The sequence below is a fragment of the Chaetodon auriga genome, chromosome 14, assembly GCF_051107435.1.
Source record: "Chaetodon auriga isolate fChaAug3 chromosome 14, fChaAug3.hap1, whole genome shotgun sequence".
NCBI lineage: Eukaryota > Metazoa > Chordata > Actinopteri > Chaetodontiformes > Chaetodontidae > Chaetodon > Chaetodon auriga.
Genome location: NC_135087.1, coordinates 8278540 through 8305958, shown reverse-complemented (window position 1 = coordinate 8305958; position 27419 = coordinate 8278540). Strand labels below are relative to the sequence as shown.

Here is a 27419-nt window from a genome sequence, read left to right as displayed (position 1 = left end):
GACTGCTGGAATAAGAGGCTGCTTTGAGGGCTGCACTGACCAGCTCTAATTATTCTCTCTGAGCCATAAAATGTGCACAAATATTCTTTATCCAAACAGGATATCGCTGCTTATGCTGTGCACATTCTGTATTTATATTATTTTGGTAATGTGTCACTGTTTGTCAAAATGTGAACTGATTCAGGGGCCTTATTCTGTTGCTTTGTTGTTTCTGAGCTGGCAGTGTCGTGGGAGTTCTTTTAGGGTGCTTTTAACAAAAAAAGAAAAAAAAAAACAGAAATAAGATTTTTGTGTTGCAGTGTGCAGCTGTTTTTTTGACTTATTCCACCATCTAGTGGTAATGCATGTGCTGTTACATACTGGAGCTGTAATAACTGAGATCACAAGAGGTCAGTAAAAACACGTTTGTCTTTACTTGTCGGCGCATGAGAGTAAAATGTGAATTACAGCAATTAACTTATGGTGCAGAAATGGAACATTTCACACATTTGATTAACTTTATTTTCTGAAACACAACATAAAATATAGTAAATGCACACACACAAAAAAAACATTTAAAAAAAATGGCAGTTTTGGGTGAAACTATATTGGCATAAAATAAAGAAAACACATCAGAAAAGTGCTCATTTAGACACAGTCAGAGGTAGAGATACAACACAAAGAGAGGAATTAGAAATTAGGACACTGAAGGCCATTCAAACTTTGTGAATTTACATATCAAATTGAACACTGAGAGATTAAAAACAGCTGTGGAACAACATTCATTCATTAAATAGTACCATCTTGTGAGATTACATGTGTAGCACCTTGTTCTTTGCCAGGTCACCGTCATGCTGCCAGTTTTTCTGCATCACTCGCTCTGCTGGCAGATGCAGATTTGTAATTCTTCCTCTTCCTCTTTTCATATAAACTAAACCTGCAGCGCTCGGCGGCGCGACGCAAGCGAGGTCCATTCGGGCGGGGACGACGTTTTCATACTGGAATGTTTTTTTTTGTTTTTGATTTAATGCACTTTACCCTCTCTTGAAAAGCAGCACCACTTACGTCCGCATGCAACACTGGAACAGACTTCATCCTACGTGGCTCCGTCCTCGTCCTCCTCTTGCACTGGCAGGTTGCCGGGACAGGGCTCCATGGTAACAGCGACGCCCATGCCGCTGCGTCCAACAGGCATGTCGGTGACGCACGTCCATTCGTTTCTTTCTGGGCAGTAACACTCAACGCTGGACAGGAAGCCTTGCTGGTTAAAACCTCCTGGAGGAACACACACACACACACACACACACACACACACACACACACATTTAATGAACTAACTAGGGAACCGCTCAACAGTTGTGTCAATGAATAATTAAATGTAATCACTCAATCTTTGCGCAGTTCATTTTTCAGTTTATAAATGGACTCGTTTCTTAACATTTCAGGCTACTTTAACGTTTTGGCTTGATTTTATTGACCAAAGTGCTGTTTGTTATTTCTTCCCAATCTGACATTTAATTTGCCTGCCGCTCGTCGGTTCATTCTCAACATCTGACCCATACTGAACCACTCTATTTAATTAACACAGAGTCACTGAGCCACATTAGAAATCCAAAAGGATACAGCCCACTCTGTTGTGACAGACAATCTCACTGGCCACCTCCAGACCTAACTGTCTACTAATTAATCAGAGTAATTCAATTACTAAAACAAGACTGTATTATTATTGCTTCGACATGCACACACGTCTTCTGAAAGGACATTTTGACATATACATGATATATATGTCAATTCTACTCCAGACCGATTACCAAATGGAACTCCTTTTAACTCAGACATAGTAAGCGTTTGTGGTCGTGATGGCGCCCACAAAAACATGGGATCATCATTTTATTTACACCGATACGAGCAGCGTGTTTTGCTTCAGCTCTTCATCGGGCTCATGAGAAGGTAGAACGGGCTCAGACAGATGAAAGATGACAGACAGATGCTCACGTGCTAATTAGTGCTAGCACACAAAACAGGCTCGACTTAGACGATCAATGGCGATCGATACAAAGCGTCATCAAAAACTATACAAAAAACATCCTGGAGTGACAGACGCCAATAAAATAATTAGGGGAAAAAGATAAAATAGATAGATAAAATAACATAAAGTTAAATCTAATAAAAAGAATTTAAAAAATCATCCTTTAAAAAATAAAGGATGATTGATCATGTATTTTTGTGTGTGTGTGTGTGTGCTGTGCGCAAAGCCTCTTCATTTAATTCATGTGTGAACATTCATTCATCACCGTGATGCAACTGACCGAGGACAAAGATGCGTCCCTGGTGGACGGTGACTCCATGCGCACTGCGACAGTACTGCATGGAGGCCCGGGGTTCCCACTGGTTCCTGGCTATGTTGTAACGCTCCACAGAACACAGCTGGCTCCGCCCGTCATACCCTCCTATTGCGTACAGGTACAAGTTCACGCACACCAATCCTGCAAAGGCAGACAGAGAGGGAACTTAAAGGGAGAGCTCCATAATTTGGCAAAATGGCTTTAAATAGAAAACTGGAACCAGGAGCTGATTAGCTTAGCTTAGCATAAAAACTGAAGGGAGGGGAGAGTAGCAAGCTCACGAATAAATACGTTAATTGCTGTTTTATCCATATAAAATCAAGTGTAGAACGACAACTTTTTTCAGTCTTTATGCTAAGCTAAGCTAACTAGCTGCTGGCCGTAGTCTTGCATTGAACATACAGACATGAAAGAGGTATCGATCTTCTCATCAAACTCACACACACACACACCCGCTGAGATATGACTGCAAGTGGTAAACACAAGCATGCACACGCACAATTAAAAACCCTTATTTGGACTGAACTAAATCAAACATCAACATGTTCTCACTTTGTTTGTCTAAATCTCATAAAGACCAGAGTACACGCACGCACGCATACACACACACACACACACACACACACACACACACACACACACACACACACTCGCTCACCCAGTCCACTGCGTATAGTGTTCATAGGTGCCAGCTGGTGCCAGGTGTTAGTGTCAGGCTGGTATTTCTCTGCAGTGTTCCAGCGGTTCTGCCCATCATATCCACCCACCACATACAGAGCCCCCCCACACGTCGCCACTCCCGCGCCCAGACGAGCCACCGTCATCGGGCAAACAAAGGACCAGCGATTAGACTCTGGATCCCACCTGCAAAACAAACAGCAGCTGTGAGACACACGGAGTCAATGTAGCGATAATCTGGTGATAATTCCTAATTAATTGACGTATTAGTCAGTTAATATAATCAAATTGGTTTATCAGTGCTGTAAAACTTTAAATGGTTTGGAGGGCAGAGGCTGAGTGCAGCATCCTTCTCAATCTACACGAGCCAGTCAAGTTTAAGTGGATTAGGTTAAGCTGGCAGCCATGTTTGGCAACTATTGACAAGCTTTATTTGAAGCCAAAGAGGTTGTAACACCGCTGAGAGCAGGCAGAGACAAGAAAGTCCACATGATTCTGTAGTCCAACACTCGTCTCTGAATACTTTAATGGTTAAGTTTTCACTCTAAGCCTGCTGTGTCTTCGCAAAGAGAACAAAAACAGTTGGTTTGAAGGTCTAAGATCAAATTAATCTCATGATAGTGGAAGCTAAATGCCTCATTTCTCATTTTTTTAAAAAAAAGAATAGCCTGACATTTTTCCCAGTAAGCTTATTCTCATTGTTGCTGAGAAGACTGATATCACACTCATGTCTGTCTCAAATATGGAACCACAGTCAGGTTAGCTTAGCTTAGCATAAAAACTTAAGGTAGGGGGAAACGCGCTTTGGTGAAAGGTCAAAAAAAAAAAAAAATCTGCCTACCATCCCCTGTAAAGCTCATTAATTATCATCCATATCTTGTTTGTTTTTCCATACAAAAGCTGAACTGTGAAATAAAAACTTGTGTTTTATTGGGTGGGGGTCATGCGGCAGACAACTTATTGGCCAGATGCAGTGATTTACTTCCTGTGAAGTCACGACGTGACAATTGTACACTTGGGTTTTGTTGAGAAGCTGGCAGGTGTATTTTTTTTACCTTTGGACAGTCAGATTAACTGTTTTGGCTTTGGTCTTTATGCTAAGCTAAACAAGCTACTTCCGAGCTGCAGCTTCACATTTAACTGACGGATATGAGGGTCTTATCAATCTTCTCATCTAACTCGAGGCAAGAAAGCAAACAAGTGTATCTCCCAACATGTTCTCCTAAGACTGGAAACTTTGTGAGGTGTAACAACAGCAGCCGAGAAGTGAATCATGATGAGGCAGGTTGGACTGCATGTTCACTGTCTGGTTAATGATTAAAAAGTTGTTGGCTGTGTTCACGGCACTGGGTGTATTCCAGCTGTAAACTGCTGATAGGAGGGTGGTTGATATTACATCAGCTGCCCTCAAACATTGACAAAGTGCCCTTGAGAAAAGCACAGAGTCCAAGCCACTCTTAAGTCACTGTGCTGACTCTGACCCTGTGCTCTGAACCCTGAAATTACTACATGCTGCGAGGCAAATTTCAGTGATAAATACTAATACACAATCTGACTTTAGCACACTTGAGCCATTGAGAGGAGGCATAGCTCCCTGTTGAATCTCTCACATGTTGCTTGGATTCATTTGGGGAGCATCCTCAGGAGCAGAGCCTTTTTCTGCCAGCCATTGTTCCAGTAATCTCCTCTGATGTGTTTCACATTGAATTCTCATTTCAACAGTTTTATCAGCCTTCATTACATTCAGCGGCTTCTCATGAAAAGACTTCCAAGTGGCGTCTGATGAGTTCTAATCATTCTCTTGTGACCAGCATCTTTTAGAAATCTATACCTTTCAATATAAAAAAGGGAGTGAGGTTACATTTGAAGCACGGCTCTTTTGATGTGAGGAAAAAGCAAATGGCGTCAAAAGAAACTGCCACTTGTTATTAACTGATTGAAACTGATTTGTAAGAGTATTCAAACTCCTCCCTGCTCAGAGATGTAAAGCATTCCCGACCAGATCGACATTCCTGGGAGGTGTGTCTCAACATGTTTTGAAAGAGATCATGTCGTTATCTAATTAGGCTAAGAGGAATACCTGCAAACTTCTTGTCTGCTCTTTAGGTTGAATGGCAGCTATTCATTTCACAGCTCTCGTGCCACGATCCATACTTACTGTGATGTATATTCTAAGAATGTGGATACAGGGGAAGAAATCCATGCTCATTACATTCATTCTAAATAACATGCCATTAAAATCAAATCACTTCTCGAGTGCCTGGTTAAATAAATAAATCCTCACACACACACACACACACACACACCATGAATGGACGCCTCAGACATGCTCACCTCTCCACCGTGTTGTGGTGCGTGGAGCCCTGGGAGCCTCCAACAGCATAGATGCAGCCGTCCACCACCCCAACCCCGACCCTGTTCCTGGGGATGTTGAGGGAGGCTCGCTGGCTCCACTGGTTGGTCATCGGGTTGTAGCAGCACAGGGAGCTGGACTCTGTGTTGGTATGAAGCGACAGGTTCCTGCCTCCAACCTGGATTCATGAAAAGAGGGATCAGAACATTATGCTGATCTTTCACTCGTCAAAACAAACATTAGTCCAATCAGTGAGAAAAAAAAATGTTTTATCATGACGTGTCATTGGTGGTTTGATGTAATTGGTGCAACCTACAGTGTAGAACAGTCCAAACAGAGCACAGGCTCCCAGACCACTGCATGGAGACCCCATGTCTGCCAGTTTTAGCCACACATTCCCTCTGGGATCATAAGCCTCCATGGAGGCCAGTGAATGCTGCTGGTATCTGAGCAGAGAGAAGGAAGTGGTGAGGGGGAAGTTTGGGCTAAATGTTCTCTTCATTTTAGACGCATTCTTTAAAAATAGTCCATGTAAGTATACAGAAAGACCCACAAGAAAAGGCCAGTGGCCTCATATGCAGACACATGTATCTGTACATGGAGGGGCTTGAGATTTAGGGGCACAGGTTGGATCTGATGAAAAGTAATCTCCCCTATGTTTAAGTCAACAACACTGAAGTCGGCCTTCTACAAAATTACTTAAGGGTCCAGTGTGTAGGATTTAGAGGCATCTAAAGTAGTATGGTTGCAACCAGCTTAGCACCCCTCGCCTCACCCTCCCCTATGGTGGCTGCTAAAAACACTCAGAAAATGCAAAAGGCACTCCTTAAAGCCAGTGTTCAATTTGTCCAATTTTGAGCTACTATAGAAACATGGCGGTGCAACATGGCAGATCCAACTAAATCTGACACACTTAAATTAAGGAGTACTAGAGTGCAAGCAGCGGAATCCAAAAGCTCTGCAGTCAGATGATTTCTATCAAACAAGTGCATAAATAGAGGAACATCTTCATGGTGTACCCGAGCTGTGCCACCTGTGCTGTATGACAGTGGGAAATGACATACAGCATTCCACTATAAACAAAGGGCTCCCAGAAAAGAAGCTGCCAACATGAGCCCAGACAGCACATCTGTAAGGAAGGCAGATGGATGACCTGCTAACAGCCACTGGGTGGCAGAATGACACAGTCTGGATCCATGCAGCCTTTAGCATTTAACAGACACAATACACAAATCTCAGTTTATAATGATCAGTATCAGAAATGGGTCCCAAAATGTTTGTTAAGGCCTCCACAGTGTCTCACAACAAGTGTGTAAAAGGAAAATCATTGCAGAACAGGTCAATGTTGCTGGAGAAACTGTATGAGATAAGTACCCGCCGGCCACATATATGAGCTGAGTTCCACGGTTCGGTGCAGGAGGAAGCTTCCTCAGTGTCATATCCTGGAAGATTTTAGACAGGAAGTCCTTGCATGAATTGGCCTGGAGTTCAAAGAAAGAGCAGAAAATTAAAACCTTTTGAGCAGGTAAGTGATGAGTATCAGGTTTTACTGACATGAACGGCAATAAAGAACATTAATTAATGTTTATGAGCACAGACAAAACGAGGCTGGAGTTTACCTTGCTGAGGATGGGGCACGACAGGAGCTGGTTCTTTAGGAACTTAGGAGGCAGGGCGTAGATATGAACCGCATTCAGGAGGGCATGCAGGTACTGGGCTCTACCCTCCATATCCCAGCGGACCCAGTCTGTGCAGGCCTTATACACCTGATATGGATTTATTCAGACATATCAATATGTGCTTTGTTATTTACATCTAGATACACTCTTGCCAGAACTTGGACAAATAGTGTTTGTGCAGTTGGGGATGTTGAACCTTTTTAACACGAGATGACTGTAACACACAAGAAACATTCAAGACACTGACTTTAAGGAGCAGATTAACAAGCTGAATGTCAATGACTGTGCGTTTCCTTGACTTCTACCTTCTTCTGTGACTGTGGTATAACTGTGCATGCCTGCTGGTCACACTCACAGGCAGAACATACAAATGATGACAATATGTTCCTGGCATGCCTGCCAGTTCATTTTGAATAATTTATTTGAATCCCACACACCTCAGACTCACAGAGCACCTTGATACTGTCCTGACTGATGAGCTCCAGCAGCTGGCAGTGAGACAGGCTGAAGAACTCATCTTCTTTGGTCACCTAGGACAGACGGACACAGCAGCATGCAAGGGCACAGTCAGATAACAGCATACCAACCACTGGATGTGCATATTTCAGTCCTTTTTTCAGGTTATTCATTTTCTCATGTGGAGATCTTTTCAAGTAATATCCAGTAAATGAAACACAGAGAGAGCGTTCACATGCTAGCAAAGGCAGTTTTCATCATTTTAGGACAGGGGAAGAGAGAACATAAGGTACCTTTACTGTCATGCAGCCAAGTTTGACCTCGAGACAGATCAGTGATTTTTGCAGCTGTACTGTTCCCACGGTTATCATAACACACGAGCACAGCATGTATGTGACTTATTCAGTATGACAGACAGAAAGCAGGGAACTAAGCAATCAGATGAGCTGCTGAGGTGTGACTAATTAGCTATGTATAAAAAATGCATAGAAGCAGTAATGTTCTGTAGCTTCTATGCTGACCTGCTGTATGTGAGGTCAATCAACATCTAGAAGGTCTAAAGACAGAATGAAAAGTGTTCGAGCTTTGCTGCCAAGCCGAGGCCTGTCAGGGGCTTCGGTTCAGGCAGTTCAGCAGTGATGAGCAGGGAGCACCAAGAGCCACAGTGGAGGAGCTGAGGATGATGGAGAGCAGACTGGTAGCAAGCGAATGTATGAAGTACGAGCTAAGGAGAACCAAGTTAAGGATCTAAGAGCAGAGCGTCAGTCCAAAGAGTGGGCAGAGGAACGGGAAGTAATCTGAAACTGCACACGAATAAAAATGATCACTGATCTGTTGGAGGAAAAGATGGGACTCTGGGAAATGATCTATGGTCATTTTTACACATGAATAAATGACGACATCGTTTCTCCATCTTTCAATCAGACTGAACATCCCAGCTGTCGGCTAACTATCACCCGGTGTGTGCCAACGGGAGGAGACGATAAGGAAATGTTTGCAGCAGAACGTTTGCAGTACTGAGTTGCCACATGGGTGCAGCATTGTACAAGAACAACCAAAGAGCTCCTTTACTCTGTGCCAGAGCTCAGCAGAGGAGTCCTGGAGCTCTCTGAGGGTGACCATAACCCCAACCTGGTCGACCTTTCTCCAGCGCAGACGCAGCGCTGTGGAGACAGTCTGGCCATGCAAGGCTACATCTGACTTGATTTAAATGTATTTCAAAGCTTGTGCTTCATGTGCACCTCACCTCACTGAAGTGCGTATTGATATACTCTCGACTCCGCTGGTGCAGCTCCGAGCAGCCGATCTCCTCAGCAAAGCGGGCGATGCCGATGACGTTAGCAGGCTCCAGGTGCTTAGTGAGGAAATCACAGCATGTCTTGGCCACGTCCTCCATCTGATACCTTGCAGAGAACAGAGAGAGGAGGAAAATGTGTATATTTCGTCACCTAAATGTATGATTCAGATGTTATTTTAATGTTTTTAACTGATAAATTATGAAAGATAGAAAGTGTGTCAGCATAACGAAGTCAAGGCTGAGTCTGTATTTAGAACTCATCTGTTTTCATTGACTGAGAATCAGCGTTTCTACTGAATGTGCTGCTGTTTAACTACTGTTTGTTTACCTCATAGCAGCCAGCAGAAGGTGCAACACATATTTCTCTCCCACTGTGACGTGGGAGGTGTAGGCAAAGTCTATAAGTCTTCCCACCACCTGGGGGCAGACATCACGCAGGGTGACCTCTGAGGCACAGCACTCTTTGAAGCTGCTGGTGAACATGGCTCTGAAGTAGGGGCTGCAGGCGGCCAGGACCACCCTGTGCACCTGGATAAAAAATGTATTTGATGATACAGAAACAGTAAAGTAAGTAAGTAAGTAAAATTGTTTGTTTGCAAATGATAGCATTCAGTTTTTCTGTTAACAGCCTCCTAAATGTTTTGGAATTGGGGTTGTGCATAAAGACACAAGGAAACATGATGTGAAGTAAAGGAATAAATGAGTAGCTCAACAGTCTGGGAACCTAAATGGACTTTGTACTATTCTATACAATGCTATGCTATACTATAGGTATTTTACTATAGGTGTCTATTCTACCATTCTAGGTACTGGCTCACGCTTCGTTGTTGATGGACTCAGTTGTGTTTTTCACCTGTCTGATGACCTTTTACTACATTTACTCAGTTTCAGGGATCCACACTCTGCTAAGTCGGATTTTTTCAAACATCCCACAAAATGGCACAAGCTCTGTTCAGACGGTTGAACTTGGAGGCCGTCTCACCTTGAAGTCCACTGTCCTGTCCTTGTGTGTGACATGCAGCACCAGGTCACACAGCATCTCGTGCCGTCTGAATTCCTCCATGACTTTGAGGCATTTGGAAGCGTGGGTCTCCACCGTGTAGTCCAGATATCCGGACCCATGCATGGAGGGGACGGCGATGGCCGAGAAATCAGAGTCACGCGTGGGGCGTTTCTTCCTCAAAGGGCAATGCATTCTGGGAGAGAGTCCTCCAGATCTTTTTGAGTAATTACCTGTTCAGTCTTACAGTCTTGTACAGTTCAAAGTGTCAAGTTCTTATCCCATTGGGGTCAGACTTTCAACAGAGGAAATTCCTTTGGTCTTTAACTCATCAGCTGTCCTTAGGTCCTCCATTTTGTCACGAAAATCCATTCAGAAAGGAGACACGAAGTTAGGGATGTGAGCAGTTTAACGGTATTATCCATTGGTGATCCCAGCTGCAGTCAGCAGGAAGAGCGAGCGCTCCAGAGAAAAAGTCAGTCGCTACATGAAATCCATTCAGCTCATATGTTTCTCTGCACAAACACAGCGGGTAAACAAACTCGCAGCCTGGTCCCTCAGCCACGGATCCAGGCTCCAACATGACTGACAGCCTCTGAATCAGGATCAGACACTTCCCAAAGTCAAACCCACGATTATTAAACTGCCGTTGGTCCAGATTTTACAGGTTTCAGGGTTTTGAAAGGAATCCATTCTGACATCTCACAGAGTCCTCTGCTATTTAGAGCTCTGCAGGAGGAGAGGAAGTGGCTGGCAAGTGTGTGTAACTTCTCAATCAGATGTGTCCTGGCAGGGATTTCTTTAAGCGCTTCTGTTGTGATGCTTATCCTGCAAAAAGACAAGAAGTGGGTTAAGATAGACGGCAAACTTTTAGTGGCCCGTAAGAAAGCTAATGGAATCATGTGAGCATGTCTTTTTTCCGTTGTGCATGTATGCGTGGGTGTGCAAGTGTCACACACTCAAGGTTTCACTTCCTTGCAGCTGAAATAGAAACGACACTTTCAGATGACTTGCTTAATGCCACGGCTTTTGCCCAAGGAAATGGTATCTGTGAGTGCTTTCATCAGTAAGATATAATCAGGAATTATGCTATTTCCTTTCTTCAGAGCGGCTTAGACAGATTCATTTTAGCGTCGGGCCTCCGTGTGGAAATGAGGTAATGAAAGAAAGAAACTCAGACGGACTCACAACAGAGTCACATGAATGAGCCCAGAACAGAGGAGATGTCAGTGTTTGATACACACTGATGCCTATAAGGTCAGGGGGACAGGGTGAGTTACACATTATCTTCAAGTGGTACAAAAACAGAGTAATTCAGGCCATCTTTTCTCGTCCTGTCCTTGGACACAGGAGTAAGACGCTAACAGCTTGCTCGCTGCAGAGACATAAAATGTAATTGAAGAAGTAGTAAAACGTACGTTTCTTCACATTTTCTGCTTGGTCACTGTGACAAAGTGCAAAAGTACACGTGGTCTAGAAAATTCCATCACAGCCATATCGGCTGAACATGTTCGTTTATTCTGATATACCAGAACCCTCTTATCAGTACAAGCTGCAACAAAGTGCCAATTAATCAATCAGCTAATTGAAAGAAAACTAATCTTCAACTCTTCTGAAAATTCCATTGTGACAATTTGCTGCTTTTCTTGGTCTTACTACCTATAATAAACTGAATTTTGGGGTTTTGGACATTTGATGAAGTCACCTTGTGCTCTAGGGCAATGAAGGCCGAGTTTCATTGTTTTACAGACCAAATGATTAGCCGGTGAATCCTCACAGAGCCGCTTCAGCCCGTCAACAATAAACTTAAGAACTATTTGTGAATCATAAGCAGTTAAATCTCTTTTTTCCTTCCTCCAAACAGGAGCCTGTTAACAGTCACATTCAAGGCGTGTGAGTCACAGAAAGAATGACCGAGATCCTGAAGACTACAACCGGCTGATAAACATACACAGAAGACACATCCACACTATTCAAGACAACACAACATATGAATGAATTCCTACCAGACGCCAGGAGCTGTCGCCGACCAAACACTCCACCGTTTCCTGAAATGACATTCACTCCTACGTTCCTGTTTATTTTCTGGGCATGTAGTAAAACCACTCCCTGCTGTGACAGCGGGCCGGTGTCACCAAGCAGCTCATCTGTGCTGAGTGGAACCTGTTTGACTGTTGATCTAAACTTAGCAAATGTCGAGAAAACAACACTAATAATCACCCACCTGTGACGCAGCAGGAAAGCAGCGAGTTAAAGGATTTCAAACACTCCCTTTAGTGACATTTCTGATTAGACCTCAAGGACTGTATTTCTGCATTCATTGAAAAAAACAACCATATGACTACAAAATGTGAGCAAAGAGCGGGTAAAAGTGGACTGAGATGCGTTTTTGACAGTTTCATTGAAAGATCTTTCCTGTGTATGGGTATAAATGCTGCACCTGGGAGGTCTGGGATGACAGTAACATGTTACAGATCAGTCTCATTTTAAAGACCCCGCCAATGAAAATCAAGTTTTTAACCTTGTTAATGTGTCCATGAGATGTTTTTTATGACATATCAAATGCAAAGCAAGCAGTCTACACTGTGGTTGAGCGTTATTGCTTTGGAACAACAGTTATCAAAGCATATTTACATGTTCATAGATCCACACTTACACAGTTAGATCTGAGCTATTTTAAGGCATGGAGGCCATAAAAACTTGTAAATATGTCATGCTGATGAGTTTCTAAGTTGTAAATTTCGTTGTTATCAACAGCTCAAGTGTGGACTAACAATATCAGGGGCTATTTTGTGCAAATGTGGACCGACTTCGGTATAATTCGATTTTAAATGAAGCTGAATTGTTAATATTAATCTTGTTTTTATTAAAAATGTATGATTATGTCCTTGTTAATGTGGACTTGCTAACATATTATGTCCTTTATCCTATTCAAAAAAAATATTTTCAATGTAAATTTTCAGTTTCAAACGTTTTGAAAGGGTGAACAGTGTAAGTGAAAGAAAATCTAACAGTATAACAGAGTAAAATTACACGTTTCATTTGCTGCATTACGAACATAAATTCTCTTCCTCTGTTCACAGTTGTGACAGATATATTGCTCTGTGCCCTCACCAAATGCCTCATGGGACCAGTGAAAAGAAAAAGACACTGTCGTCACATTTCTCCAGGCAAGGACGAGCTGATTATCAACAACAACACAAATCTACATCAACCACGTATGTTACTGTTAATTGGCCTTTACATTTAGAAATTAAGTTAAAGTTGAGATAAACTGCTGCTCCTTGGATTATTTAGTTACATATTGAGTTTCCCAGTGTAATACAGAGGATAAATAACACCTTTCTTATTGGTTCAGGAAGGTCTACTCGCACCGTTGCAAATATGCTTGAAGTCATTAAACATCACAATTTTTTGAATGGAGTTTGGTGTGTAGTTCTTTTTGAATAGAGAGGCTATGTGGGGATTCTTAGCATATTCTGTTGGTGCAATATGACACACACGTTTCAATAAATACAGTGACATTAGTACTGTAGAGGGATGAGAGAAACATCTGTTATTAACCTGACAGTGAAACCTGACTCACTTCTATACCGAAAAACTGACGTGGCAGTTTTCAGGATGTGTTAAAGTACACAAAAATCCATAAAATGATGATGACACAGGAAACAATAAGGTCAAAAAAAGAGAGAAAAAGACCACTTGAATGAATGTATTTACTGTGATCTAAAACAGGTTTTCAGATGAAAGTCTGACGTATCCGCACAGTTTTCACTGGTCTGGTAAGTGTTGCGCGCTGTCACAGTTCAACATATCAGTAAATCGCAGTGTTACTTTCCTATTAGCTCTACGGTAAAATGTCAACTAATGACTGCAGCCTGACTGATAATGGATGTTTGAGATTGACATTAATACATTTCAGCACAAGAAGGAAAATCAGATTAGTGCGTCACCCGATCATTGCCTCATGATAGAACTGAATTTATGGGAAATATGCTTATCCAGTTTCCTGCTGAGGCTCAGATGGAGGATGAACACCACTCTCATGCCTGTCCATTAAAGTCACAGCCAGGAAAGGTTATCTTCGCTTCGCACAGAGATTACAGGCAGGGAAATTATAGAATGATGCTCCTTCAAAGACACACATAAACATCTCCGTGACCCTACGCAGAGAAGGGTTCAGATCACACACACATAAAAAAAAACACTTCATACGGTTATAAAAGAGACATCCACTCCCACCTCTACCACCAAACTCTGCATGTTTGCCTGGAGAAGCTTAACTCCCACTTGTTCGGTCTAAGAACGACAAAATCCAGCAAAATCACACTGAGTAACACTCTATGTTTCATAGGTTTAATAAGCACAAGAAAGCAAGAAAAAAGCAAATTAAACAATCAGTATTTGTCGGCCAGTTGGGCTCTACAAATGAAAGAACACGCAAGCCGTTAGCTGCCTGAGGAGGACTGCATCTACAAGCTTTAAGCCTCACATGATCAGCAGGCATGGAGACACATGGAGCCTAAACGACACATGCTAGTGCGTGAGCGTAAATATCTCCAAATTCCTTTACGTAGTATTTAAACTTCTGGACGTGTAACGCTTCAGAATCACCTAAAAATTTGTGAAAAACAGGGGCTTTGAACTTGTAGTGACCGCCTATCCAGCAAACATAAGAAATCTCTGCATTCCAGAGTGTCGCCCGCTGCTGCAGCTCGAGGCAGAACAAATCAGCTTGGAGTGACTTGTGCTGAGCTGCCTGTTAGCTACAGTGCTTTTATCTGTGCAGAAACTCTTAGAATCAACAGCAGGAGGTCTATTTTAGCAAGAAAGAGACAAAACCCTAATGTCAAAACTGCTCTGACCCTTTGAGCACCACAGGAAAACTAACAGCACCTGACGGCAGCTTCATTTTATACCCATCATTCGTTTTTCTGCATCTATCAGATTCTGTTTTCACCCAAATTTTGTGTGTGTGTGTGTTTTTCTGAGCGAAGCACGAGAAGGTTACCGCCAGTTTGGAGTGCAGCTTTGCAGAGTTGCACAATCAAATCTGTTCAGCCTCGAGCCTTTTTTCGCTGGTCATATGACCAAAAGTGTGAGACGGCGAGGGAGGGAGAGCGAGCCAGAGAACAGGGAGTTTCTGAGGGCAACATGCAGTGATTACAGGAGGAGAAAAAGACAGAGGGGAGAGAAAAATGACATTTAGCTGAAGGAAGATTTAAGAGGGAGAGATCAGTTCAAGGAGGGACTGAGTGAAGGGAAGTGAGAGTCATTAATACAGTGGAGCGATTCAGTTTTCCATAAAGGGCCATTGTGCTTGCACACATCAGCCTGTCCTTCTCTCCAGATCAGGCTTTAAGGGGGTTAACAGTGAATTACTGTGTAAACACAGGGCCACAGGGTAGCTTGGCTACTATATAAAGCATTGCTCAAGCCTGCAGGAACACTGTGAGAACACTGTGACGCTGGTTTTGGCCGGTTTATTGATTTCAGCAGGTTTCGAAATGCTTGTTTGACCGAGGTTCTGATGCGTAACAACAGGCCGTGCTGCTGTTTGGATGGGTCAGATTTATTCCTCAGCTGGCTGTTTGGGAGTGAGAGGAGCAGCATGCACCCCGCTGCAGTTCCATTGACAAAAACGTGTTTTGACTCAGAGGCTTTAACTCAGATCTGCTGTTGTCGTCAAATTAAATTTGCAGTTTTGAGAGGCAAAAGCTAACGTCGCTGTAACTCACTGATTCTTTCATCACGACTGTTTGCTTTTCATAAACAGGACCAGCACCACGTAGAATTCATAAGAAGAGGCGGAGAGTTAACCATTGACAGACGGCCTCTGTTGGCAGATGGTCTGGAAACACGTCAGCCTGTGCTGTCAGCTTTGACCTGAACATGCTACACACTGCAGGACGAGTACAAGGAGTGAAGATCAAGTGCTTAACCTTTGAAAACGGGCTGTGCAAAAGGGCTGACCTTCAGTGACCGCATGCCTTTTACAATGTTTTGTAACAGCGGTGACATAAGCCAATCTGCCACTGTCATCTTTCAGCTGCCCTGATGGCGGACTGAGGTCAAAGGCTGCTCCCTGACAAAACACACGCATCGGAGGAGCACTGTAAATGGTAACATCTGGGGGATTAAAGAGTTAAAATCTAACTCCTGTTGCCTACAATAACACTTGAGAATGAAGAGATGGAACACAATGCTGCCTCCTGACCACAAACTCACCGTATCAGAAACACTAAACATACAGCGAGCCCGTTTATCGCAAAACAAAGGACATATGTTGTTATCTGAGGTATAAGGTTCGCCCACATAAACATTTGGGAAAATGAAGAGTCGACGTATAGACAAACGCAGCAGAAAAACTGTTCCCATGGCGCTCCATCGGCTCTTCGCAGTGGGTCTGGATTCTTGCAGCTCTGCTTCATTTGCATTTAAGAGTATTTAGTCGCCTGCCTCCATCATGAATGATTGACCTGAAGAGACTGAATGAGTGACTTCATTGTACGGAGAGCTGAAACAATTATTTGATAATTTAGCTGGTGGACTGGTCTGCAGCTATTTTGATCATCGATTAATGATTACAGTTATTGTTCATGTTTACTGTTTTTGTTGTCTTAAACTTGTTGGTTTGTTGGTCAGTATTTGAAGGCGTCACCGGCTCTGTGTTAACATGAAATGTTTTAAAGATGAAGCGGATTGATAATCCTTACTTTCAGCAATGACTGCACATTCAAGGGCTGCAACTAAGGGTTAAATTTGTATTAGAGATTATCATATGATTATCTTTTGATTAATCAATTAACCGTTTGGTCTACAAAATGGCAGAAAAAGAAAGAAATCTAATTTACAGTATAAAGAGGGGAAAATCAGCAAAGTGTCACCTTTCAGAAGCTGCAACCTGAGAAGTTTTGGCATTTTAGCTTTAAAAATGAATTTAACGATTAACTGATAATTCCATTCGTTTTCTCTGATCGATCATTTGATTAACTGACAACTTGTTTCCGCTAAGATGTGTTATATTGATGGGGATGTTTGTGAAACAGTGCACACACACAGAAGGACAACGAGCCAAAGTTTCAGTTCCCTTCCAGGAGTCTGCGCACTGCTGAGGAAATAAACTAAATGGGCGACAACAACAAAATAAACTACCGGATACGTTCGAGGCTCCTGTCTAGAAACGCTGCTGCTGCTGCGACGTGTTGGGAAGTAACACAACAAATGTTTCGAGCGCAGCTTTGCGATCACAAACAGTCGATAGCAGCTCTGGATATCGCAGTGATTTCTCCAGAAAGGGCGCGTCCACTCAGCATGTGGAACTGCCGCGGCCACTTTTTCTGACGTTAAAGCAGATTCACTCACCTGAAGCGACGACACCACGCTAGCTGTTGAAAGTCCACGATCACACCACAGCACCGCCGCGTCGCGCAAATCGCTTCGGAGAGATTACGCACGACTTGGCCCGACCGCAGGAAGTGTCCGCCGGCTGAAGCGTCTCCCGTCCTGCGCGGAAATCAGCAGACGCTTCACATCAGAAGGCGAAATGCGCGGAGCGACGAGTGTCGCTGCTGCGCTGCGTCCCCGCGGGCGCACGTCCAAAGGTGGTGGTGGTGGTGGTGCTGCTGCTGGTGGTGGTACTGGTGGCGGGGAGGAATTTGTGCACCAACATGACTGTGCAACTCTCCAGCACACTGCGAGCTCTGTGCGGCCAGTACGCATGCACAGAGACCTAGATGGCAACAAGTCAGGAGCAGCATTCCTCAAACTGAAACTGAACCTCGGCCGAGGCAGGACGGAGTCACCGATTATACAACTGTGACACTGCTGAAACGGCGAGAAAACTCCCCGTATGCATCCACCCACACCCACACCCACCGAGGAGAGCAGGCCTCGGAGGAAAGCCGCAGCACTTCAGACAAACTTTGTCTGATGATTCATGGAGAAGAATGAAACAGCCGCTGTTACTGCCCCATTTTCACTCCTGCCCTGATGAATCATGTTGGCTGAGGGTGATATTTTTACCTTTTTTGATTAATGTCCAACATTTATCAAATTGACACTGTGGCAGCTGATAAGGGGGGTGGAGAAACAGTAAATGATTGAGATCAGAACAGGTAATGAAAGAAAGATAAAAATATAAAACCATACATGTAAAAAGTATCTGTTAAAAGTATATTTTTTATATACTTTTATGTACACTTTGTTTGAGACTGTATTGCAGTATTTGCTCAAGCACAGGTGTGCTGCTAATCCCTGATTGCAATGTAATTAATAAAAACAGGATGGCACTTTTACTCAGAATGAGACCAAACCTCATAGAAATGTTCTTGGTAATCATTAGTCCTTGTGTTCAGCCTTTGCCCAGCTCTTCCAGCGGTGGAGAACAATCAGATGGAGGAGCCAGTAAAGTGTGCCCGGTGGTTCCTAATAAACACAGCTGGGGAGATTCTGGCAGCTGTTTATGCGACCCTTCCAATGCTGTGGATAAAAAGAGAAACAGTAGAACAGTCTAACATTGAAGGAAGGAATCGTCTGCGTACACTTGCTGCAGTTACCATCAGCCGTGTGGTGGTGCATGATGGGACTTGTGAATAGTTTTGCAGTGTGAAATTTTCCCTGCTGCACCTGCAAGTCAGCAGCTCGGCCACAATCCATCCAGCAGTTTGCACCTTGATGGAGAAGCGCTTATTCTTTCCTCCAGCTCCTGCACTCTGCCCAAAGCTCGTGATGACTGATTCTTGACTCAAGGTCCTCTTACTAGCTTCTTCTCTTTCAGTGAGCTGCTTAAGAATGAAAGTTCACCCCTCAGTTTGGAAATATTTGTTTGGAAACTGCAAGAAAACCTAAACTCAAACTCCACCGATGAAGACCATGAGCTGAAAGCCAGCAGTGCTTCATGTTAGATTATTTTGTCAAACTGCTCTTTTTGATGGTCAAGAAGTTTTGTTTTTTTTTAACGAAAGCCATGTATTGAGTTTTAAGTTTTCAGATAAACTGAAGGATTGTTTCCTTCCATGGAAGAAGAGCCTCCCGAAGCTAAATAAACGATTTAAAAAACAACTGGATGACTTGCAAAAAAGCAGAGGTTTTTCAGCTCGTGGAAAGTTCATATTTTGGAGATACGTGGTTTCCAGTTTTCATACGGTCTCTTGCAAAGTCTAAATTCCTCCTCTGACGGTTGACTGGTTTGATTAAGTGAATGAGTTTGTTTGCCTGCCTGGCAGCCAGTGTACACACAGAACTGCCTTAAGAAAGACATAAATTTAAAAGGATTATTCTGAAGAAAAAAACGAGCTTAAGGGCTTATTTCTATTGTGTTTGCCTGTAAGATATTTTTGTCCCTTAGATACATAACCCCCCCCCCCCCTCCACTTGGATTAAGTGCCCCCCCTCCCTCACCTGGTATCTTTTTCTGTTTGGGACCACAATCTTATGTAATCAAGCGCAGCCAGACCTCAGGAGTGCCTTGACATCCTGTCCATGGATATCTTAAACAACAGGAGAGGTGACACCCTTGGCAGGCGGCCATGTTTGAAAGTGCTTGACTTTATTCCAAGAGAACAAACGCAGCTCTCGCTCTGAGCACACAGGCCCTGAATGACTCGCAGCAGCAACCAATGAACGGCCCGTCTCCACAGAACGTCATGAGACACAGTCACAAGCTTTTCCCAGCTCTTCAGAACTCATGCAGACTCGTTTAGCAGCTTCCCACAATCTCTTGATTACCTGTGATAGAGGAATTTAATTGCATTTGACCCATATCCTCTCCCTACACGCAGACACTTTAAGACCTTTCAACAAGCGATAATGATAGAAATTAAGGCACAAAGATGGTGATTAGAGTCTGGGTTTGAGGTGTAAACCTCAGTTTATCCTTCACTTAACTTTTATTTTGAAGGGCCTGATTACACACGTGAATATCTTCAGCACATCCACAGCTTAGATTCAGTTTATACACTTTATTCAAATCCCCTGAACGTTGAGTAATTACAGCAGCTGTCTCAGGCCTCCGCCACTTACAGATGGGCGTGTCTGTGCGCCGCAGCATAATTCCAACAGTAACCAAGGTGACATTCAGGAAGTCTGCACGTTCTTATGATAACATTATTGTCCACGATTCTCACGTCACGCCCACCCACACAAGAACGCGAAAACGAGACAAGTTGCATCATTTTTTTTATGGGGTTTAATGGCTGCAGATTGTCTCATTAAAAGCACAGCAGCAAGTTCACGACTATGGGAATCATGCTGGAGAGGAGGGCAAGTTTAAAACCAGGAATTAAGCTGCAGTCTCACTGTGCAATTGCCTTTTTTTATTTTAATGCAGTGTAATGTTTGTAGCTCAGTTCACTCAGATATGTTTGGCTCCGATCCTCATACGTTGCTTGGCATTAGTTTCGTCTCATGCGTTTGTCTTTGGCTCTTATCATATATCAAACACAAACCTGAGTCTTTTCCTGGAGCAATAAAGATATGAATGTTTCATCTTGGCTCAGATAATGAACAATAGACACCAGTCTCATTTGTAGTAACAGACTTTGTTGCCTGTAAACATGTTATGGGAGAGTGATTCATATCTGATGATTCATTTTGTGATACAGACTATGGAAATAAAGGAGTGGTGAGTACATGGGAATGTCTGCACTCCCAGAAATGTTTTATATTTACTTTCCTGAATTTTGAATAAACTGAAAAGTTTGAAGCAATATTACACTGGAAAAGTACTAAATTAAGTCATGCATTCAAAATCCACTAATTTAGCATAAAACTCCTAAAAAACAAAAAGCTGTAGCATTTTTCTTTTCATTTCAACATTAAATGATCTTTTCTCTAAACATTATTGTTGATTGTTGTCTATTTCTTCAGGAAAATTTCATGTTAGAGGGAAATACTTTGACATGAAACCGAGTTTTCAGCAGCTTTAAGTTTCCTGTTGTATTCTTTGAAGCTACTTTCTTACACTGTTAGCTACTTTATTCATATTAATGAACTGATCACGTGTTTTGTGAGTATAAAATCTTAATTTGAAGTAAAAAGTACAAAATTTCCCTCTGAATGGTGGTGAAGAAGAAAAACAAAGCGGCATGAAGTGGAAATACTTGAGCAGTGTATTCCGATCCAGAAGCAATACCACGATGTAAAAGTACTGCACTGAAAGTCCTTTAAAAAGTTCATGTTACTGTGCAGAGGTCATGATGATATTATTGGATTATTGGTAGTGAAGCATTAAATTGTAAGCAAATTTGCCAAAGTGGAGCTAATTTCAACTACGTATAATATATAATCAACAGTGTACTGTTGGGTAATTTGACTGTAGCAATGCATTATGCTTTATGAATTATACTCAGGTGTAAGTACCTTAAATTGTCAAAAAAAAAAAAAAAGCACAGTACTTGAGTAAATGTATTTGGTTACATTCCACCATTAAAGGATGGCCTCAACGTTTATCTCTAAACAAAACCGACAGACATATTTTTATAAGAAAAGGCTTCAACAGTCAAGTTTTACAGGAAGCCATGTTTGATTTGATGATTTTTACTTTGATATATTTTGAAAATTGAATGAAATACTTTGAATCAGCTCGATGGCCTCTGACGTTTCTTGCAGATTAACACCTGTGCTTGCACCTTACACCCAGGCATTGTGCTGCAGTCATTTACCTCTACAAGGAAGCAATAGAGCAAAGTACCAGAGCAGGATGACACAGCACAATGCTGGCCACATTCCATTCTGTCAGAGAGTTCACTCCTCTTCTCCTTCCCTCGCCTCCACCCTTTACTGCATCTGGCCTCTCATTCATTTCTTTATTTCCTTATTTCTCTCTCAGCACATTTCAGCATTTCCTCCTCTCTGCTTTCAGCCGTGACACGAGCAGCTTCATCAGACTTCACTGCATGAAACAACTCATGCATGTCAGACTCCAGCAGAAAGGCCTTGTTTGTTTGTTTGTTTGTCTGTTTGTGTGAACACACTTTTTAAATTAACAGGTGATGTGAAAACAAAGCCGGTTCCCGTCAAAGCTGGTCGTGTTTGGAGGAAGAGCTGCAGGCTTTTATTGAACTTTGTGTTATCTTGATAATGAGAGAGGGCAAAGTTGACATCATGCACTGTGAATGTGCTGCCCTCTGCTGTTCGAACACAGAAACACAAGCGAATGTGAAATGCTCTGTAGTTAAAGGGATGCTCCGCCAGTTTCACACCGCCTGTGGAAACAGCTGTGGATGACTTCCTCGGCTCTGAAGGGAGATGTCCAGTGATGGAGGAAGTATTTCCATCTTTTATTTAAGTCATACCACACTGTGAAAATGCTCCACTACAAGTAAAAGTCCTGTATTGAAAACCTTATTTAAGTAAGTACGAAAGTATCAGCAGCAAAATTTACTTAAAGTATCAAAGGTAAAAGTACTCACTGCGCAGTAAAACGGTCCCTGCCAGTGTTTTGCTATTTTATATGAGCTAATTTGAAGTACTTTATATACTGTTGAGTAGTTTAATCTACAGCAAGGCATCATTTTCTATGAGACCACCATGTGTTTGTAGTGTCACTGTCCTGTGAGAACCACGTATCTCTAAAAAGGAAAACAGCCTGTTTTCATCTTTGTGATGATGCTTTTTCCAGCTAATCCAAGAGGGTTTGTCAGTAGTTAATTTACCTTAAGAAGAAGGAGAATTTTTTCAACCCACGGAGACAAGCTGTCAGACAAATGTAATGGAGTAAAAGTTCAATGTTTGCCTCTGAGATGTACTGGAGTAAAAGTATAAAGCTGCAGAAACAAGACAAGTACCTCAAATGTACATTTAAGCCCTTGAATAAATCTACTTAATTACTTTCCATCACTGGATGCCCAAATAAAAACATTTATTCAGCCTTTTTAGCACACGATGCATGAAGAAAACTATTATTTCTATCATTTATGGTACTTCAGGGGAAGGTTAGAGGGAATCATGGAAACAATAATATAAATACAAGGATGTTTCATGTTGAGAATCTGTAATAAGGTTTTGTAAACCTATCATTAAAATATGAAACTAAACAGAGAGTCTGTCTCTCTATGAGCTAAAGCTAATTAGTTATATCAACACATCCACAACCAGAGCAGTACATTTACTTAAGTACTGCACTGAAGTACAACGTTGAGGTTTGTGTTTCTATTTTCAACAACTTTATACTTCTGCTTCATTCTGTTTCAGGTGTAAATATTGTACTTTTCACTCCACTCCAACTTAAAGTACTTTGCAGACTCAGATTAATAATTCAAAATATGATCGAATAAAATCTGATTTATTTCTGTGGGTTAAAATGAGATAAGGAGTGAAATTCAGCCAGCCAGCAGTATACAAATTACTTTGAGTCAGCGGGAGGGAATAAATACTCTTTTTTTATGACTGAACAACCATTTATTTTTTTCAGTTAAATCTAAATTTCAAGGGAGATCTGATTACATAAAAATATCTATAACAAAATAATTTAAACATTACAATATAACACGATGGAGAGAAGCAGTAACATAAACACAGTAAAAATAGGATTAAATGCTCATTAAGCAGCTTCATCAGTCCAAAAGTTTATGAAACAATTTCATGTAAATTATCAACCGAATTTCGTCATATTCAGGTGGCTGTGCCACAGAAATAAAAAAAATTAAAAAAAAAAAAAAGACGGAGGCCCACATCAGCGCCATGCCAGCTCTAACAAACACTCACTGCCTGCAGTCACTGGAGGATTCCTCTCACTAAGACCATAATCCTCCCTGTCTCAGCTTTATAGCGGCCTATGGTTTGATGCGCGATGCCCATCACCAACAACACATTGGCTCCAGATGGGAGGAGGCAGAAAAAGAAGGAGAGCCAAGGGGAGAGAGAGAGGGAGAGAGAGCGAGCACGGGTGATGTACATCTGTCATGCATTATTGCGGCGAATGCCAGCGCTGCTATCCTGGCTTTAGAAAGTATGTGAGGAGGGGGTTGATGGGTCCTCCCTAAATCACAATCTGATTCCTCCTCCTCCTCCTCGTCTCCGCCGCCGCTCCTTTTTAGTGACTGTATCAACACACGCACACAAAAAAAACATTGTCTCTTTCTCAAACTGTCTTTCCTCACACACACACACACACACACACACACACACACACACACACACACACACACTATCCCCCTGTGAATTCCTCAGGAAGGAGTCAGCCCTCTTCATTCCTCTGGACACAACTTTTCCTTAACAAGGTACTGATGGTCTTGACCTCCTCTTCAAACAAACCCTTCCCTCCAATCAGGGAGGATTGCGGAGCAGGGCTCAGCCGAGGCCTGTGGGTATTGCAGAGGAAACGTCCTGATTCTCCTTGATTACTCCCTCTTCCTCGCTCTGTGTTCCCCCTCTTTCTGCCCCCGCTCTCTCTCCAAATGTCTCAGTGGCTTCTGGCTCTCCTGTTGTCTCTAACCCCATCTCAAACCTCTCTTTTCTGCCTCCGTCTGCTGCATTCGCCGCTCTGCTGCTCGCTCTTCTCCAGCCTCTCGATGATGAGCCGCTTTGCTTCAGCGCAACTTCGCCTAAAATTCTTCAATCTAGACTTCAAGGAGACTGTGAGGATACAGTTTTGTATTTTATGTGAGTTAATTGTTCACAAATTGACACGTGTGACAGGGATAAAGGTGTATATATTTGTAATTAACATAATTACTCTGTAAAACCACATATGACTATTAAGGTAAGTTAAAATAAGACCTTTTAAGGCACATGCAACTAATATTTATCTAGTAGATACAGAACTCTTCAAAACAAAATCTCATAGATTCCTGTTATTATTACTATTATTATTATTACTATTATTCTAAAAACTCTCTGGGGTCTAAATAAATCTTTCTTATTGAAGGTGTATTTCTTCTGTTTATGAGACCTTTTGTTTAAATTCTAATTATTCGTCAGATTACAGAGACATTGGAAGGCTGATATAGGACAACGTGTATTATTAGGAACTCATTCATCATTGCAGTTGTGATACTGATGGAGAGGAACAATTTAAAATATTAGTCAAGTGAGGGAAAACCTAAAACTGTGTCATTGCTCAGGAGAAATTTGTCAGTATGACCGAGAGAGTTTCTTCAATATTCAATATTGTGATTTCTATGATATTTTTAAGGGCAAGTTTTTTAAATGTGTTGTCAAATTCCTGCGACTTTGCTCATCTTTCACCTCAACAATCCTGATTTTGCTGAATATGAACGTTGCTTTCTCAATAACACTGTACAGACTGTAACATCTAGAAAATAAAGAGGAAGTGACTCCATGGATTTGCTGATTTTCTCTACCAGGTTTTATTTATTTTATTTTATTTTTTCAGAGAAAATAAATGTGTGCATCACAACATATCATTAAAACATTTAACGACTAAACACACATACAGCTAGGATGCTGCAGTACGTTTACAGCCATGCTAGCACCTCTGTGAGGCTGTACTTAGATGAAGCTTTGAGCTAAATGCAGGTGGTAACAGGTGATAGTATCATGATTGGGTATGAAAGGGGCGTCCAGGAAAGGCTCAGTCGTTCACAAGCGAGGATGGAGCGAGGTTCACCACTTTGTAAACACATGATTGTATAAAGGATGTCACTGCATGGACACTTCAGAAACTGTTGTCAGTAAACAGAGTTTGATTGAAAATGACTGGGTTGTAGCCTCATGGTGGCGCTAGATCACTAAAGGCATTAGGAAATATCATTTGGGAACCATAAATGTCAGTAGGAACAAAATTGCATGAAGTAGACCAAAGTTGCGGACCGACAGACAAACAGATCGACTGCTAGCGTGGCTAAACGCCGCGTTCTCATCACAGAGAACCATCCGGTCAGACATGCATTGTTCTACAGCGAGCCTGTGTTCTCATGCTGTGGCTCCAGCCAAAGAGACGTGAAGCCTATTGTCCTCACACGGCTGACGTTGTTAAAGAGCGGCCTTCCTCATCTCACTGCTTTAACTGCTCTCTTGATCTTTGTCACCATCTTTACTGCGTTTCACTGCCTCTCCACTCTTTGTCTTCTGCTCTCTGTCTGTGGTGTTTTGGATTAAGGACTGTCTGGTTGGAAGATGTGGTATTTACAATGGCACTGTGTGTGTGTGTATGTGTGTGTGTGTGTGTGTGTGTGTGTGCGTCTTACTGTATGGCATGCATTTGTGCAAGTCTATGTGTTTGTCTTAATGTGCATGTGTGCAGGAGAGTGTGTGTGTGTGTGTGTGTGTGCAAACATGTGACAGACTACATGTATGTAAATGTGAAAGATGTGTGTGTGCGTGGGCATTAAACATGGAACAATAGCATCATAAAACACACAAGCTGAGACAGTGACACAACATTTTCACAAATGGGGCCAAGACGGTGACGAGCGTCCATCATAAATCAACTATTCGAAGTATGACGCTTGTGAATAGGCGTCCGGAAAGTGACACGACAGTGTCACGAAGTTCTTTTCACATTTCCTGGACGGTAACAGCAGGGCACGAGCGGGAACTGCTCCTCGAACAAGAGTCCCCTCTGAGTGAGGAGAAAGGGGGACATTGTAGGCCGGGACCCAGAGGTCATCATGGCTCCTAGGCTCACGCCTCGTCTGGACTCCTGCTGACTCACTGCTGGTCCAACCAGAGGAGGGCGACCAGGACTAATCTGTGTACGTCTTGGGCCACCATTAGTCAAACATTAGTCACAGCGCCCATTTAGGTGATGAACATGAAGAGAGTTTCTGTTCTTCAGACAGACTCTGGGGCCCGAACGTGGATTTCTCAATCCCACTGTGACCCGATGTGATTGCATTTCCTCTCCCCGCAGTGTCCCGCCGCTCTCTGCTTCTCTCAAGTGTCTGTTAGAGACTCGGTGGACTCCTGCGTCAGAGGACTCCCACTCAGCTGATACCAAAACCGTGCCCGAGGACAGCTCTTCCTCTGTGGAAAAAAAGAATGTCTTCTGTGGAGAAAAAAAGTCCTTCTTCTTCTTCTGTAGAAATCTACCTTAAGCTTTATTGGATGCTTAGTGCTGATTGGCTGGCGCGTCATCTGAACCTGGTGCTTGTTTCATGTGTAATTACTCCTCAGACAACAAGTCTGTTATCTGGATTTTTGATCAGTCTCTCAGTTGATTACAGGCAAAAATCAGTCAATTTAATTGCTGCTTGTAGACAAAACTTTAAAACAAACCTGTTTCTGCTAGAAACTGTGACTTTTTTGTGGTTGTACACCTGCACGTACTTTTGAATCTTGAAAAGATAAAAATTCATAGGATATTGCACAGATGCTTTACTGATGATGAAAGTACAGTTATTATATATGGGGTTGTTGGAGCTGTTCCCTCTGTATTTGGTCTTAATCTTCATCTTTATTATCATTATTTTTTTCATGTAGGATGGTAAGAGTGCTTCCATCTTTGGCTTCATCTGCTGCTGTTTTTTCTCACTATTCATTTTGAATATTTTTCTTAAAAAAAAAAAACCTTGATATTTGATGCGACTTTGACGTCTTTCACCAGTAGATCGCTGACCTGTGTGTCGACTTCTAAACCAAATCTTCAGAATGATAACAAAGCTGAAGAGGAAGCCATATGGATGGTGATATATATGGTGAATATTGGCTTTTTTGTGTGTCTTTCAAA

At 42.4% G+C, this 27419-nt stretch overlaps 1 protein-coding gene across 1 annotated transcript; it reads right to left on the bottom strand.

The window, feature by feature from the left end:
- Positions 1–391: 391 nt before the first annotated feature.
- keap1a (kelch-like ECH-associated protein 1a) lies at positions 392–17513 on the bottom strand. Its single transcript, XM_076749390.1, has 12 exons — positions 17153–17513; positions 9770–10615; positions 9116–9315; positions 8737–8893; positions 7472–7564; positions 6975–7121; positions 6730–6836; positions 5672–5801; positions 5337–5533; positions 2983–3188; positions 2289–2465; positions 392–1254 (listed from the first exon to the last, which is right to left on the bottom strand). Exons 2-12 carry the CDS (start codon positions 9980–9982, stop codon positions 1076–1078), a joined length of 1806 nt encoding a protein of 601 aa, XP_076605505.1. The 5' UTR covers positions 9983–10615; positions 17153–17513; the 3' UTR covers positions 392–1075.
- Positions 17514–27419: the final 9906 nt, after the last annotated feature.

Bases quoted from the DNA above. Each gene is read 5' to 3' on its own strand.
- keap1a (XM_076749390.1), bottom strand. From the start codon at position 9,982: ATGCATTGCCCTTTGAGGAAGAAACGCCCCACGCGTGACTCTGATTTC. The intron at 8,894-9,115 runs GTAAACAAACAG...GTTCTCTGCAAG, and splicing joins CTTCTGCTGGCTGCTATGAG to GTATCAGATGGAGGACGTGG. The intron at 2,466-2,982 runs GTGAGCGAGTGT...CTGCCTTTGCAG, and splicing joins CACTATACGCAGTGGACTGG to GATTGGTGTGCGTGAACTTG.